Raw genomic sequence first — 17,525 nt, forward strand, 5'->3', positions numbered from 1 at the left:
ACAGGAGGCTAAGTGACCTGCCAAAGGTCATAGGGCAGGTGAGTGACACATGTGGGCACAAAGCCCAAGCAGTCCACTGGACTGCACTGAGTTACTGACAATTGACTCACTCCCTTGTAGCTGTGGTGCCCTGCGGGCAGTGCCTGAGCAGCACGTCCACAGGGAGGTTTGTGCATGGGGAAAGGGGCTGCCACTGCTCTGCCTCTGCCTCAGGCTAAGAAAAGGGCCTGGCTGACAGGGCAGGAATCAGGGACCCTTCACCACTGTGAGCTGCTAAGTGACCTCATTTCCCCTCTTACACTATTTCTATATGTGTGTGGCAAAGGACATGGGGTGAGCAGTGCTGGTGGGTTATTGCACAGCTGTGAGACACAAAGCTCTCACTGTGCTTCGCTGGCTGCACAGAAATACACAGCCGAGTCTTCAGCCTTCCCCGGGTCGATGGTCAGGGAGCTGGTCGGTATTGTTGGACGTGACATTTTGTATCTGGGTTGAAACTCTTTTTCCTCTTTTGTTGAGTTCTCACTGCCAGAAAAGGCGACTAACTTCAGCTGCCCCCCTGCACCCTTCTGCTGCTGATACCACAGCATTGTATAGAAAGTATTATCATCATGTTCACATGGGATTGTTGCTTTGCTCCCATTCTGGATGGTCATAAACTTCTCCTTCTGTGTCACCGTCACTGCACTGCAAAGACCTACAAAGGAGAGAGAAGGTGAGAGAGGGAGTGAGAGCCGTGGAGGATGGAACACAACTCACCTGGCCTGTGTACATTGCCCTATAGGATCAAATTCAAAAAAGTCCTTCCTTGATTTGAAACCCATCTACAGACTGGTCAGATCACCTCACTGAATCTCCCTCCTCACTTCTGTCAATGGCTATGTTCTCCCACACAACCTTACCTCTGTCACTCCCTTGCTGACTCCTGTAAACTTTCTGCCCTCTGGAAGTAGTTCTTCTCTGTCACTCCCTGCTTCCTTCACGCATCAAGCAAAACTTTCCTCCCTTTGCCCCTTCACACATTTTTGTCAATTTGCTGCTGGAGCCTTCGCCTGTGAGGCTTCCATCATCCGCAGCAAACACCCTCTTTTCCACGGTCCACTTCTCATCTCAGAGGCTAAAGTAAAGTTCTACCATCCTGGAGTCCAAATGTTTTTCAGAGACATTTTCATACCTGCCAGCAGCTGGAAACCAAGGGACACACCCAATGCCGTCCTCATGGTGTCTGCAGCAAAGACAAGCCAGAGCGATCAATTCATTCAACAAAGTTCTGCGTGCCTTTAGCAGGTGGAGCCCTTCAAAACCATAGAAGGGAGCAGAACAGGTGATCACGAGACAGAGCAAATGGTGCAGTTAGAGGAGCTAAGTCCAGATGTGCACCTGAAATGTGCTGCTGCTCTTTGTTTCTTAATGGAGAAAAGTGAAAAGAAAGAGCCACACACCCAGCACTGTGGTGGTTACACCTTCTGATGCAAAGTGTCTGGCCTGGGCCCCTTTCCCTCCACACAAACCTGACAGAGCTTCATGGTGATCAAGATTAATACTTTGATGTTAGGGTTGTGGGGTCCTGATACTGAGCATTTTAGGTTCTGTCTGTTTTCTCCTCAGTGTACGAGCCAACTTTCTGCTTCTCACTTGACCATCCTCCTAGCTAACCCACTCCAGTGCTTCACCATTCTCTTAGCTGAAATATTTTTTTCTGTATTATCCAACCCTTCATCTCCCCACTACAACCTGAGATCATTGTTCTCTCATCTAAGAAATCTAGAACAGCCTGGCTCCGTCCTCTTTCAGGCTCTCTTCAGGGAGTTACAGGCTGCCATCTAATCCCTTCTAACTCTTTTCTTCTGCAGACTAACTGGGAACTCTGTTCCCATCGCCTCACTTCATAAGTCATATGTCTTCCCCTGCCTCAACACCATTATTTCTCTTGCACTCCGCTGGACTCTCTTCAATTTGACCTTATTCTTTCTGTTGTGGAGGCAGGCGGGGGAACATGCATGTAATACTCTGCTGCGTCTACACGTGCACGCTACTTCGAAGTAGCGGCAGTAACTTCGAAATAGCGCCCGTCACGTCTACACGTGTTGGGCACTATTTCGAAGTTGAAATCGACGTTAGGCGGCGAGACGTCGAAGTCGCTAACCCCATGAGCGGATGGGAATAGCGCCCTACTTCGACGTTCAACATCGAAGTAGGGACGTGTAGACGATCCGCGTCCCGCAACATCGAAATAGCGGGGTCCTCCATGGCGGCCATCAGCTGGGGGGTTGAGAGAGACTCTCTCTCCAGCCCTTGCGGGGCTCTGTGGTCACCGTGGGCAGCAGCCCTTAGCCCAGGGCTTCTGGCTGCTGCTGCTGCAGCTGGGGGTCCGTGCTGCATATACAGGGTCTGCAACTAGTTGTTGGCTCTGTGTATCTTGCACTGTTTAATGAAAGTGTGTCTGGGAGGGGCCCTTTAAGGGAGCGGCTTGCTGTTGAGTCCGCCCCGTGACCCTGTCTGCAGCTGTGCCTGGCTCCCTTATTTCGATGTGTGCTACTTTGCCGTGTAGACGTTCCCTCGCTGTGCCTATTTCGATGTTGGCTGAGCAACGTCGAAGTTGAACATCGACGTTGCCAGCCCTGGAGGACGTGTAGACGTTATTCATCGAAATAGCCTATTTCGATGTCGCAACATCGAAATAAGCTATTTCGAAGTTGGGTGCACGCGTAGACGTAGCCTAGATGTAGCAGCACCAGTGGCAAATATAGAGGCATAATCACTCTCCTCTGTCTGCTACCAATGCTCCTACTAATGCAGCACAACATGCCATCAGCCTTCTTGGGTACCAGACCACACTGTTGATTCATATGCAGCTTCTTATTTACTGTAAAACCCAAGTCCTTTTTTGCAGAAATGCCACTTAGCCACTTGCTCCTCAGCATGTAACAAGGCTTGAGATTCTTCATCATAGGTGCAGGATTCTGCACTTGTCCTTGTTGAACATCTTCAGATTTCTTTCCCCCCAGGCCTGCAATTTATCTACGTCACTCTGAACTCTGTCCCACTCCACTAATATAGCTATCTCTCCCCTCAGTTCACAGACACCCATGAAATTCCGGAGGCTGCAGTCCATCTCTTCTTCCGCATCATGGATGAGAATGGTGAAAGAAACTGGCCCCAGAACTGATCCCTGAAGCGCTTTTCATAATCTCCATCTGCAAACTCCCTGGGCTTCCAATAAGGCAAGGACACCCCAATCTCTGACTCTTCCCATCTTGCCTGGATCCATATATTCTCTTCCACACCTGGGAACAGTACATTACAGGGGTGAAGCTACAGACATGGGCCAGGAAGACTGCTGACTCTTTTTCTGGTGTAGATCTTCCAGACTTCATTTTTTTTAGCACCACAGTGCCCTCTGGTGGCCCTAACAGGACAGGCTCCTCTTAAGACAGTTCCAATAATTTAGCTCAGCGGTTGCACACCTTTTTCAGATGGCGACCCAGTTTACCAGTTCAATTCCGCAAGAATCTGTGACCCAAGGCAATTCAAAACTGAGGTTGTGTGAAGTTCTCCTGTGGGAATTTTTTTTTAATAAATCTTGCTTCTCCACTCTGCCTTCAGACTTAAACCCCTTGCAGCCCCATCACACCTGTCTACCTACTTCACAGGAGTGCCACTGCTGCTCCCCACTGCTCCTTCACCAGGCTCCTTCTGCCTCCTCCACACAGCTCTCTGCAGCCCTCCTTCTCCTGTTCCACACCTACAGCACAGGCACTTCCCTATTCTGCAATGCCGAAATGGGACTCAGCTGAATTGGTTTAAGAGCTGGATTCCCCCTGCTGGTCGTTAAAACAATTGAGTTCAATTTCAGAGCAGTAGGGAAGGGACTGGTCGTAAGAGGAGTCAGCAGCTGCAGCGGTGGCAGTTGCAAATGGCTCCTCAAAGAGCCACATGCGGCTTGGAGCTGCCCAGCAGGTGACCATTAGAAAATTTAATGGTGACCAAAGTTTGGGTCCGAACTCATAGGTTGGGATTCCATGATCTAGCTACTTCTTTCTCCTTCTCTGGGATCTAAAGGACTGTAGCAATGTTAAATTGCAGCAGCACGAGCACAGACAAGCTGGACTGTCTGTGAGAGTGGCCAGTGGTTAAAGGAAGGAAAGTCCCACACAACTAACCTCTTTGCACCAGACAGTACATGAAGGTGACATGCATGTGTGTGGAGGGCCAACCATTTGTTAAATAACAACACTTTTTAGTGTCCAGCTCCTAAACAGTTTGTGCCAAGAAGCAGACAGACTGGTATCCTAGTACTTCTTACTCTCTGTCTAGCCATTCTGACTGTGATCTAAGTGCCCTGATTCAGACACATAGCTAGTGTCACTGTTTTGTTGCTTGTAGTTTTGGAGGCCAAGAACCTATGCTAGCAGGTGCGGGTCCCTCTCTTCACCCCACCTCTGTGGTCCCTCTCACTAAGGGGAAGGCCTGTTTTTGCTTGAGTTACTGACCCCTCACACCAGTGTGTGCTCCATGGTAGCACAGAAATAGGTGGCTGCATCCTGGACTGTCACAATCTTCACAGTCATGGCAGGCAGCCTCTGGTGATGAGGACGTTGCTGTCATTGAAGCCCTTCTCAGAGGAGGGACATGACCCAGTGTAAATGGTGGCTGTTACCATCAGGCCTTATCCCCATGGGGTTGCTGGTAGCAGAGCATGTTTGTGGCTGCAGTTTCATTCTGGTGAAAGCTCATGGTCACAGCAGGTTTCTGCATTGCTGCTCTTGGCTCTGTAAGATAGTGTCGCCAACACCAGCCCCTGTGTAAGCAAGAGGGAAAGAAAGATTGGCCAGGCAGCAAAGGGGCCTCTGCACAGCACCATCCCTGTCTGTGCCTGGCCATGCTGCTGTACCTTCACCATCGGCAGCTAGTTCTGGGCTCTAACCCGTCATCAGATGGGGAAGAACTTTCAACATCTTGAGCAACAGCACTTTCAACTAATCCATAGTCATCGTAAAAAGAGATACAGTCACCTGAACATGACAAAAGTAAAAACCAATTGCACACGCACACACAAACACACACATATACAAAGGAAGAGGATCCAACTGTACGCCAGTCTAAGCCCCTGTAGGTTTACCCCTAGCACCACCCTCCACAGTATTTTATTGATATGTAGAAATTATTTGCAGAACTGATGGCCTGAAAATCTAGTGGGGGCCTAACTTCTGAATCTCTCTCACGTCTTTCCCTCAGGACAGAGTTTTGTAATTCAATAAGAAAACTCTCAAAACAGAGCCATTCCCCTGAACAATGCAGGCGACAGGAGACCTTTCATTTGGCAGGCCTTTCACAGCTGCAGCATGTGAATTTCCCTGGGATGCAAACGGTGCCCTTGTGTTTGATACCACGTGTGCGTTAGCCTGTCAGCAACTCTCTCCTTCTCGCCTCTCTCATGCCCCCCTTTCTGTCAGCTCTGTCTTATGTACAGAGCAAGTTTTTGAATGAGTTGCTGATATGCTCACAGCACTGTGTAATCACTGGCAGCACAGAAGTAGATGGCTGAATCCTGGGTTCCGACACCCACAATACTCATAGAAGAGGTCGTGGTATTGGGTCTAGTGACTGGAAATTTGGACACATCATACCCTTTCTCATAAGAAGCCATTGACCCATCCAAACTCAAAGCTATTAACCTTAGACCTTCTGCCTTGAGCTGCTGGTACCAGTACATGTAAGTGTAAGTGCTGTTCGTCTGGACGCAGGTTATATTCACAGTTTCTCCAGGTCTCTGGATTGCCGTTCTTGGGAACTGAGAGATGTGGACTCCCATCCCAGAGCCTGTGTGAGGGAAGCAGTTGAAGAAACACTAAAATTAGGTAGTAACAGAGAGAAAGACGCGCTAGTCTATATTCTATCAAAACAAAAAAAGCAGTCCAGTAGCACTTAAAAGAGTAACAAAATAATTTATTAGGTGGTGAGCTTTCGTGGGAGAGACCCACTTCTTCAGACCATAGCCATACCAGAACAGACTCAATATTTAAGGTACACAGAACCAAAAATAGTCAACCCTTTCAAGGCATAACTTAAATATCTCCCCATCCCTCAGCCAGTGTAGGATTGCTCCCTCTAGCATCATCTCCATGGAAACATCAGTTCAGCTTCTAAGTTCCATATCCATGTTTTTCTCTTCTTCCCTAGGGAAGAGTCAAGAACCACCTTATTATTAGAAATATTCCTTGATTTTACATTGACATTTTCCAATTCTCAGCCCATTTACCCCTAATTTCATCATCTTTTCCCACCCAAAACAACTCTTTTTTCTCCTTAGCATTTAATTAGTTGTTCCACAGTACTTAGTTCTCATCTCAATTCCAATTTGGCTGAGCTGTACAGACTGAATTGCATTAACCCCTTCCTCAGTATTTAGTCCCTGTGTCCTCCCAACACTTCCACTGATATTCTTCGAACTCTCCAGTTTGTTGACATCTCTCCTCCTTCAGGTTCCTGGAGCTCTGTAAACATCCCCATTAGTCTCCTGGCCTGGGGGTATCTGTATGAAAGTTTTTCTCTGTCTGCGTACCCAGCTTGGGCAGGATTTCTAGGTTCTTACCAGGCATCAGAAGTAGCAGGAAGCTCAACATTTTGGCCAGTGCATTTTATTCTTCTTTCTAGTTTACCTCTTGGGTTTTAAGAAGGTGACAGGAAGTGATGACATGGCCAAGCTCCTCCTCCTCATCTGATTTCTGTGAAAATCTTGGGAGGAAAGAAATTGTAATGAGGTTCCTTCAGATGGTATATAAAACTGGTCTACTGAGCACTCAGGGAGGAAACATCCTTTCAGCACTACATACAAGGGATTACAGATGTTCACAATTGAGCCTGGGCAAACTCTAACTGACTTTGTTGTATGGTGCTCCCAGCAGTGTAACTGAAGTTCTTTCCTTTCCTTCCTGAATGACTGAGCCATGTGCTGGGTGTACTGATGTTTTACTTTTGCAGAATCACAGATAACAATTTTTTGTAATTGTCCAAGAGATTTTCCTCAGAACCTGTAGACTCTCTTGGAAAAGCAGAGATACTTCTAAAATAAACTCAGTCACAGCTCAAATTGTAAAACCCAGTTACTTATCAAATTCATTTTGAATTTAGTCATTTTTTATATATTGCCTCATTTACACTCATGCTGCTCTTTCAGTCCATTTGAAAAAATACTCTCTTCCTGCTGAGAGATCTTGCTTTATGTTACTTCAGCTCTTCTTGCCTAGACTATTCACTTTGTTCTGTCTCCCCAGTTCTTCCCTATGGAAATGATATTCCTTCACTTCCCAATGTGCAATGCTGAGGACATTCAAATCCTGTGTGTAACTGCATTTGTAGACAGCCAAATGAATAAACAACGGTCAGGTGTGGCGTTCGGAAGGTTGGGATGGTGTGTGAGAATTTCAGTGTTTATTGGCCTCTGTCATTGCCTGATAAGGATCCTGTAGCTGAGGGGAGCTCTGGGGGAGAGAACATTCTTGACAGCTCTTGAGAAATTAACCAGCGCAAGGGCAATGATTGTACAAGGTGGGTGTACTAGGAGAACTCTTACCCACTGCGAAGGTCATTGTAGTATTGGTGGGTAAATTGGTGTGTTTGTCATTCTGCTGCAAATGTGAATATCAGCAGGTACTATTGACACTATAGGTAGAGAGAGCACTTCAGCAACCTTCTCAACAGACCCTCCATTGTCGTCCCTGTGGCCCTAGACCAGATCCCTCAGAAACCCACAATAGACAGTCTTGACCTGCCCCCTACAATGGATGAAGTCAAAAAGGCAATCAGCCAGACCAGCTCTGGCAAAGCCCCTGGGATGGACGGTATCCCTGCTGAAATTTTCAAAGTGGCAGGAGCAGTGTCACTTAGAGCCTTTCACAACATCTTGATCAGGAAAGAAGAAGACGTGCCCAAAGACTTTAAGGATGCCACAATCATCTCACTTTTCAAGAACCAGGGCAACAAAGCTGACTGTGGAAATTACCAGGGCATCTCCCTTCTATGTACTGCTGGGAAGATTTGGCTCAAGTCATCCTCAACTGTCTGATCACCAGCATCTCACAGGAGAACCTATCAGAGTCACAGTGTGTTTTTCGCCCAGGCCGCAGCACCATTGACATGATCTTTGCTGTTTGTCAGGTTCAGGAAAAGTGCATAGAGCAGAACTTGGATCTGTACACTGTCTTTATAGACCTGACCAAGGCGTTTGACACCATCAACAAAGAAGCCCTGTGGATTATCCTGTCAAAACTTGGCTGCCAGAGAAGATTCGTTAACCTCATACGCCTGTTCCACGATGACATTACTGGCTTTGTTCTTTCAAATGGCGAGTCCTCAGATCCATTTGCGATATCCAGTGGTGTGAAGCAAGGGTGTGTGCTGGCCCCAGTGTTATTCAACCTCTTTTTCACGTGTGTCCTCAGCCGCGCAGTTAGGGACCTGGACCCTGGAGTCTACATAAAATACAGACTTGATGTGTCACTTTTCGACCTTCGTTGTCTGAATGCTAAAACCAAGACGCTTGAGAGGCTCATCCTTGAAGCCCTTTTTGCTGATGACTGTGCGCTAATGGCACACAAGGAATCTGATCTCCAGCTCATCGTCAACAAGTTTGCTGATGCCACTCGCCTCTTTGGTTTGACCATCAGCCTCGGAAAGACCGAGGTACTGTTTCATCCTGCTCCAGGATCTGCTGCTCTCCCTGCTACAATCTTTATTGAAGGAACAGAGTTAAAAACAGAAGAGGAATTCAACTACCTTGGCAGTGTGATAGTCAGTGACGGCTCCCTTGACAAAGAAATCAACGCCAGAATCTGCCAGGCCAGCTGGGCATTAGGACATCTGAGAGTGCGAGTGTTGAATTGGCACAATATCCGACAGTCCACTAAACTGAAAGTGTACAAGGCTGTAGTCCTGACCAGTCTCCTGCATGGCTGTGAAACCTGGACCTGGTACAGAAAACATATAAAACTGCTGGAGCGCTTCCACACATGCAGCCTGAGGTCAATACTGCACGTTCAATGGCAGGACAGAGTTACGAACCTGGAAGTCCTGGACAGAGCAGGAACAACGAGCATCGAAACCATGACTCTGAAAGCCCAGCTTTGCTGGACAGGGAACATCATACGAACGGAGGAGTCAAGAATCCCTAAGCAACTCCTCTACGGTGAACTCTCCCAGGGCAAAAGGAATCAAGGCAGGCCTCACAAGAGATGTAAAGACTGTGTGAAGGCCAACATTGCTCATGCTGGTTTAAAACCAGATCAGCTAGAGCAGCATGCAAAAGACCAGACAGGCTGGCGTGCTCTCGTAGGCCATGCATATGACAACTTTGAAGAGCAGTGACATGTACGTCTCCTCGTTGATGCATGTGAGAGGAAGAAAGCAATAGTGTCAACCACACCAACAGAGCCAGGACATTTCCCTTGCCCCCGCTGTGAATGCCCATGCCGCTCAAAGCTTGGACTCCTCAGCCACATACAAGTCCACAACCGATAAGCTGTGCAAGCTCAAGAAGTCACTGTTGGGCACGACGGACTATCTACGTATTGACACCAAAGGCGTGTCCACAACATTCACTAGGATTGAGAGACTCGGCTGTGTTAGGAAATAAAAGCCAGTTTCATGCTCAGAGACTGAGAGAGAGAGAGGGAGAAGAGCTCAGTGAAGTGAACACTTGACATCGAGTGCTTCTTCTCAGTATTGCATCTTCAGTTATTACAGTATTTTAAGCAATGTCTGAATGAGTTCTCCCTCCCCCAACAGCCAGTGGGAAGGGCAGACTGAAGACTCTGACTCAGAGCAAACTATATGTACGTGAGCCATGTGCTCTGCCTACGTCTATGTCAGATATTTGTGTTGTTGAAAATGATCAACTTAGGCCAGTGTGAGGCTACAACCACACACAGGAATAGTGAAATGCTGTTATCTTTCTTTATGAGTAAAGGGAACAGACCTCTGCTCTCTCACCATTGATACCTCTTACATTTCTCATCCTGTGCTCAGGGTGTAGCTAATTGTGACACTGAATCACTCCTGTCACGAGTTGTTTCCATTTGCAATCTCTATTTTAAATGCACAGTTTGAAACTTTTATTACAGTAATGCAGGAAATAAACAAAAACAGCTTTTCAGAAACAAGCTTCTGAACATATTTTAGGTACAAATTACACATGCTTTGACTGAAATGTAATTGCAAACAAATTTGTCTCTTAACCATTCTACAAAAAGAACCCTGGCAGTCACCATCTTGTTCTCAGCCCTCAGCCTGCAGCCTCAATCTTGTCAGCACTTTGCCAAAACATCTCTGCTATGATCTGAGCCTGAATGGATTGAGGACCCATCCTAACAAAGATTGGACTTCCAGAGACTTGTAAGGTAGCAGCTTTTACCACCTGCTGCAGCCTGCATCAAATATTTAGAATTCATGTATGAAGTTTGACCACTCTAACAAGTTTTCTGTCTCACCCTGCGCTTTCTTATTTTATTACTAAATTTTTAGATTTTAGATTCTGAAGGACTGGCACTGCTGTTCTGCTGTTCTGGTAAGGTCCAAGTATGTACTGACCTGGGAATGTGGCTGGTCCCTTTGGGTACTGGGAAAGCCTGTGTGAATTTGCTGAGAGTGATTTTCATAATATCTCATCTGAGTAAGGAAGGCTACTGGTTGGGGCACCAGGGATGCTAGAGAGCCTGAGGGATTTGCTCATGTACCCCAGTGATGGCCAGGAAGGCACTAGAGTTGCTTTTTGTGGCTGACTTGGTTTTCCCCAGAGAAGAGGGAAACCCAGTTTGCCCCGTAAGTGACCTGGATTTAAGCAATTTTCCTAAGATTTTGGTTCTCTTTCAGCTGCCCAGGAAACCTCCTGTATATGACCCCTTCCTTCTGGCCTAACTCACTGCACCCAGTGGCAGGAGAGCAGACACTGACACAGCTCCTCCAACACCTCTGAGAAGAGGACAGCGGAAGTGACACCGACTGTGTGTGTGAGAGAACTGATGTGGGGACAAAATAATTAATGCTCAGGAAAGAGGCAGATGGGAACAAAATCACTGTACTGAATTTGGGAACATTACAGGGGCACAGAGTCAGTGGGGAAGGGCAAAAGAAGGGGCAGAGAAAGATCAATATTGAAAGTGCTAAAAATAAAATATATATTGCAAATTCATTATCTTTTGGGTTCTGACTGATGTTTGAATTCTGGATTAGCCACAGCTGGGACTTCGTGTTTCCTCTGCGGCTCTCACACAGGATCACTCCCATTTCATTTCCTCCTACGCAGAGGTGTGGGCCTTATTTTTCTCAATTCCCAGAGGTGTAATTTAGAACTGACACCATCTGTGATTTCCTCCTGCTCTCCTCTCTCTTCCTGCACTAGTTGTGAGGAGAGATGCAGGGGGAAGCTCATGTCTGGGAAGGGACGTGCAGTAGCAGATGAAGGCAGTTTTTGCAGGGGAAGGAGGTGACTGTGCAGCACTGTGTCTAAACTGCTTGCACAGAAATACACAGCTGAGTCCTCTAGCTCCACAGACGAGATGGTCAAGTGAAGGAGCCCAATATCTGGGTTTTTGGCTTGGAATCGATCACTGACCTTTCCTTTTTCTATTAGTTCTTTGTTATTGAATGAAAAGAGCAGCTGCAGGGCCTGTCCCGGATCCTGCTGGTACCAGTACATGCTGTTGTGCTTATAAGTTTGGTGACATGTGAGCTGGGCTTGGTGCCCCTTCTCCAGCACCAGACTCTGTGTTTGGTTGATCCGACCACCTGAGCATCCTGTGGAAGCAAGAGATAAAACACATGTTACAGACAGAGTGACATACGTGGGCCTGTGAGAACTGTCCAGAGCTATAGCCTGCAAACACGGGAATGGGCTTTCACATCACAGCTAATGGCTCACCTGCTGCCATGAGAGAAATGGCCAGGTAGCAGATCATCCATGTTCCCATCTCTGCCTCACTGAGCTGAGACATCCCCGTGCACTGGGTTTTGCGCAGCTCTGTTCTGTAAGTTTTGTTCTTCCTACAATAGACTATGTGGTTTGTCTCCAGGCTCCTACACTCACAGATGCATCAGCTGTCTTAAAGGGGCCTACACATGTTCCAACGTGCCCTTGGGAGCAGTGATCTGAATTCCCTGCAGAGAGAAAGGTCCCTTGCAAGTCAGTGGGTCTATATAACATAAATGCAGGGGTGATTTGCCAGTAAAAGGCCTAACTGGTCATATAAGCAGAGAGCACAAGGACAGAACTGGGCACCCTGACTCCGGTTCCCGTACTTTATAAATTTAAGGTAAGTTAAAACATTCCTCTTCTGGAGGTCCAATTTATTCAGCCCTTATAAGGCCACAATCCCTGTTCAATGGCAGGGAATCTCCAGCCCTTCCCACCCAGACCTGAGAGGTCACCAAATCGATTGAGATGCAGCCACAGTGGGAATGGCAAAATTCTCCAAACAGCTAAGATGTCAGACTTTTCCTCCAGTCACAACAGACTACTCCCAGCCCTCCTACGTGTGGCAGCTCCCCACATCTCAGGTTCTTCCCTGCAGGAGTATTTCCTCAGTTTTGTCATGGGGCCTGAGGGCGACCCCCAGTCCCTTCAGTGGCCAGCTTTTCTTTACAGGGAAATCATCTCAATTCAAGTATGGATCATTCAATAGCCACACTCCAGAAGGCCCTAGGTGACAGGCCTGTTCTCTCCTACAGACAACCTCCCAACCTTATGAGGATTCTCACCTACAGCCACAGTGTATACCGCAGGAACACCAGTCCTGGGAGTTTTCCTTGCAACAAGGCCCACTGCCAGCTTTGTCCACATATCTTTTCTGAAGGTACCATCACTGGACCTAACCAGCTTATTCACAGAATCACGGGCGCATTCTCATGTTCCTCGACTAACATCATATATGCCATCATGTGTCAACAATGCCCAGATGCTTTGAAAATTGGACGGACTTCAAACTCTTTTAGACAAAGAGTTAATGGGCATAAAACAGACTTAAAAACACTCCAGATCCACAAAACTGTTGGCTGGCATTTTAATGGAGTGGGCAATGGCTATTGGCTAATGACTAATGGCTAATGGAGTTGGCTATTAATGACTTAAGAGTTTGTGTGTTACTGTAGAGGAATTTTCACAACACTCTTCAAAAAGAGGCTGCTGAACTCTCTTTTATATTCAAATTCAACACATTAACACATGGTAGCTACGTCTACATGTGAAGCCAACATCGAAATAGCTTATTTCGATGTAGCAACATCAAAATAGGCTATTTCGATGAATAACGTCTACACGTCCTCCAGGGCTGGCAACGTCGATGTTCAACTTCGACGTTGCACGGCACCACATCGAAATAGGCACTGCGAGGGTACGTCTACACGCCAAGTAGCACACATCGAAATAAGGGTGCCAGGCACAGCTGCAGACAGGGTCACAGGGTGGACTCAACAGCAAGCCGCTCCCTTAAAGGGCCCCTCCCAGACACAGTTGCACTAAACAACACAAGATCCACAGAGCCGACAACTGATTGCAGACCCTGTGCCTGCAGCATGGATCCCCAGCTGCCGCAGCAGCAGCCAGAAGCCCTGGACTAAGGGCTGCTGCCCACGGTGACCATAGAGCCCCGCAGGGGCTGGAGAGAGAGCATCTCTCAACCCCCCAGCTGAGGGCTGCCATGGAGGACCCGGCAATTTCGACGTTGCGGGACGCGGATCGTCTACACGGTCCCTACTTCGACGTTGAACGTCGAAGTAGGGCGCTATTCCGATCCCCTCATGAGGATAGCGACTTCGACGTCTCACCGCCTAACGTCGAAGTTAACTTCGAAATAGTGCCCGACGCGTGTAGCCGCGACGGGCGCTATTTCGAAGTTAGTGCCGCTACTTCGAAGTAGCGTGCACGTGTAGACACAGCTGGTTTGAACCAAGATTGGAATTTTCTGGGTCACTAAAGGGGCTCGTTTGCATACCTGGCTTAATCTAATTCGTGGCTTCCAAATCCCCTTCTGTCCCTCTAGTCTCTGATTTGCTCACCTTGATATTTTTTTTTCTGATTTGTCCACCTTGATTACTGTTTTTGGTTCTCTGTGCCTTAAATATTGAGTCTGTTCTGGTCTGACTATGGTCTGAAGAAGTGGGTCTGTCCCACAAAAGCTCGTCACTTCATAAATTATGTTGTTAGTCTTAAAAGTGCTACTTGACTGTTTTTTTGTTTTGATAGTATATAGACTAGCACGGCTCCCTCTCTGTGCCTTGTAGCTGTAGAGCCCTGTGGGCAGTGCCTAAACAGCATGTCCGTAGGGAGGTATGTGCATGGGGAAAGGGACTGCCACTGCTCTGCCTCTGCCTCAGGCTAAGAAAAGGGGCTGGCTGACAGGGCAGGAATCAGGAATCCTTCACCACTGTGAGCTGCTAAGTGACCTCATTTCCCCTCTTACACTATTTCTATATGTGTGTGGCAAAGGACATGGGGGCTGTGTCTACACGTGCACGCTACTTCGAAGTAGTGGCACTAACTTCGAAATAGCACCCGTCACGTCTACACACGTCGGGCGCTATTTTGAAGTTAACTTCGACGTTAGGCGGCGAGACGTCGAAGTCGCTAACCTCATGAGGGGATCGGAATAGCGCCCTACTTCGACGTTCAACGTCGAAGTAGGGACCGTGTAGACGATCCGCGTCCCGCAACGTCGAAATTGTGGGGTCCTCCATGGCAGCCATCAGCTGGGGGGTTGAGAGACGCTGTCTCTCCAGGCTGTGCGGGGCTCTATGGTCACCGTGTGCAGCAGCCTTTAGTCCAGGGCTTCTGGCTGCTGCTGCTGCAGCGGGGGATTCATGCTGCATGCACAGGGTCTGCAACTCGTTGTCGGCTCTGTGGATCTTGTGCTGTTTAGTGCAAGTGTGTCTGGGAGGGGCCCTTTAAGGGAGCGGCTGGCTGTTGAGTCCGCCCTGTGACACTGTCTGCAGCTGTGCCTGGCACCCTTATTTCGATGTGTGCTACTGTGGCGTGTAGACGTTCCCTCGCAGCGCCTATTTCAATGTGGTGCTGCGCAACGTCGATGTTGAACATCGACGTTGCCAGCCCTGGAGGACGTGTAGACGTTATTCATCGAAATAGCCTATTTCGATGTCGCCACATCGAAATAGGCTGCTTCGATGTAGGCTTCACGTGTAGACGTAGCCGGGGTGAGCAGTGCTGGTGGGTTATTGCACAGCTGTGAGACACAAAGCTCTCACTGCGCTTTGCTGGCTGCTCAGAAATACACAGCCGAGTCTTCAGCCTTCCCCGGGTCGATGGTCAGGGAGCTGGTCAGCATTGTTGGACGTGACATTTTATATCTGGCTTTAAACTGTTCTTCCTCTTCTGCTGAGTTCACACCTCGAGAAAAGGCGACTAACTTCAGCTGCCCCTCTGCACCCTTCTGCTGCTGATACCACAGCATTGTATAGAAAGTATTATCATCATGTTCACATTGAATTGTTGCCTTGCTCCCATTCCAGATGGTCATAACCTTCTCCTTCTGTGTCACTGTCACCCCACTGCAAAGACCTACAAAGGAGAGAGAAGGTGACAAAGGGAGTGAGAGCCATGGAGGATGGAACACAACTCACCTGGCCTGTGTGCATTGCCCTACAGGATCAAATTCCAAACACTCCTTCCTTGATTTTGAAACCCCTCTACAGACTGGTCAGATCACCTCACTGACTCTCCCTGCTCACTTCTGTCAAAGAACTATGTTTTCCCACACAGCCTTACCTCTGTCGGTCCCTTGCTGACTTCTGTGCACTTCCTGCCCTCTGGAAGTAGCTCCTCTCTGTCCCTCTCTGCTTCCTTCATCCCTTGAGCAAAACTTTCTTCCCTTCGCCCCTGCACACATTTTTGTCAGTTTGCTGCTGGAGCCTTTACCTGTGAGGTTTCCATCATCTGCAGCAAACACCCTCTTTCCCATGTTCCACTTCTCATCTCAGAGGCTAAAGTAAAGCTCTACCATCCTGGAGTCCAAACGTTTCTCAGAGACACTTTCATACCTGCCAGCAGCTGGAAGCCAAGGGACACACCCGATGCCGTCCTCATGCTGTCTGTAGCAAAGACAAGCCAGAGCGATCAATTCATTCAACAAAGTTCTGCGTGCCTTTAGCAGGTGGAGCCCTTCAAAACCACAAAAGGGAGTACAACAGGTGATCATGACACAGAACAAATGGTGCCGCTAGAGAAGCTAAGTCCAGATGTGCATCTGAAATGTGCAACCGCTTATTGTTTTTTAGGGCTAAAAGCGCAAATGAAGAGCCACACACCCCGTACGGTGGGGGTTACACCTTCTGATGCAAAGTGTGTGGCTTAGGCCACTGTCCTTCCAAACAAACCTCCCACTACTTCATGGTGATCAGGGTTAATATTTTGATACGTGGGTTGTGGGATTTTGATAGTGAGCATTTTTGGATATGTCATTTTTCTGCTCACTCAGTGTCCTGGCTTCTCTCATGACCACCCCCGCTAAGTGACTCATTCCACTGCTTCCCCACTGTGTCAGTTGAAATACTTTTTTTCTTACTTCCAAACGTACATCTCCTGTCTACAACTTGAGATCATTGTTCTGTCAACTAACAAAACTAGAGCAGCCTGGATCCATCCTCTTTCAGTCTCCCTTCAAATAGCCCCTCTCATCACAGGTTCAAATCCCTGTGGCTGGCAACCTGGGTCTCTTGCAAGGCCATGTCTACACTAGCACCTCATTAGCATGCGGGTGGCCGCGGCGCTTCAAAACTGACGCAGCTCACCACTGCGTGGCTCATCCAGATGGGGCTCCTTTTTGAAAGGACCCTGCCTACTTCAAAGTCCCCTTATTCCCATCTGCTCATGGGAAATAAGTTTGGGGCTAGTGTAGACACGTCCTTGGTGTTATGCATATGTTTTCTTCCACCCTTGGGAACCATACATTAAAGGGGTGAAGCTACAGACACAGGCTACCAAGACTTTTGACTCTTTTCCTAGTTTAGCTCTTCTGGGCTTTGTTTAATTAGCACTACAATGCCCTCAGGTGGCCATAGCAGGGCAGGCTCATGCTAGACTGATTCAATAATCTCACTACTTTTTTCTTCTCCTTTGAGATCCAAAGGACTATAGGCTATGTTAAATTCCAGTTGCAAGTCCCACACAACTCTGTGCATGAAGGTGACAGATGTGTGTGGAGGAGCAACTATTGTTAAATAACACTTTCTCTGTTTCCAGCTCCTGAACAGTTTGTGCCAGGAAGCAGAAAGACAGATCGCCCAGTACTTCTTACTTTCTGTCTAGACATTCTGACTGTGATCTGAGTGCCCCAGTTCAGATACATAGCTAGTGTCGCTGTCAGGTTGCTTGTAGTTTTGAGGCCAAGAATCTCTGATGGCAAGTGCGGGTTCCTCTCTTCACCCCACCTCCGTGGTCTCTCTCACTAACGGGCAGGCCAGGACTTGCGTCGCTGAGCCGCTCACAGCAGTGTTTGCTCCCTGTTGGCACAGAAATAGGC

General features: G+C 47.9%; 3 gene segments (V, D, J or C); all 3 read right to left on the reverse strand.

Annotated features, from left to right (window-relative positions):
• Nucleotides 1–380: 380 nt before the first annotated feature.
• LOC142012863 (T cell receptor beta variable 6-1-like) lies at nt 381–1,220 on the reverse strand. The segment is given in 2 exon segments: nt 381–697; nt 1,175–1,220. Coding segments are annotated over 2 exon segments (363 nt in total).
• A 4,283-nt stretch (nt 1,221–5,503) lies between these two features.
• LOC142012908 (T cell receptor beta variable 29-1-like) lies at nt 5,504–6,626 on the reverse strand. The segment is given in 2 exon segments: nt 5,504–5,823; nt 6,566–6,626. Coding segments are annotated over 2 exon segments (381 nt in total).
• An 8,643-nt stretch (nt 6,627–15,269) lies between these two features.
• On the reverse strand, nt 15,270–15,965 carry LOC142013009 (T cell receptor beta variable 29-1-like). The segment is given in 2 exon segments: nt 15,270–15,565; nt 15,923–15,965. Coding segments are annotated over 2 exon segments (339 nt in total).
• Between the last annotated feature and the right edge of the window lie 1,560 nt (nt 15,966–17,525).

The sequence above is a fragment of the Carettochelys insculpta genome, chromosome 1, assembly GCF_033958435.1.
Source record: "Carettochelys insculpta isolate YL-2023 chromosome 1, ASM3395843v1, whole genome shotgun sequence".
In the NCBI taxonomy this organism is placed as follows: domain Eukaryota; kingdom Metazoa; phylum Chordata; order Testudines; family Carettochelyidae; genus Carettochelys; species Carettochelys insculpta.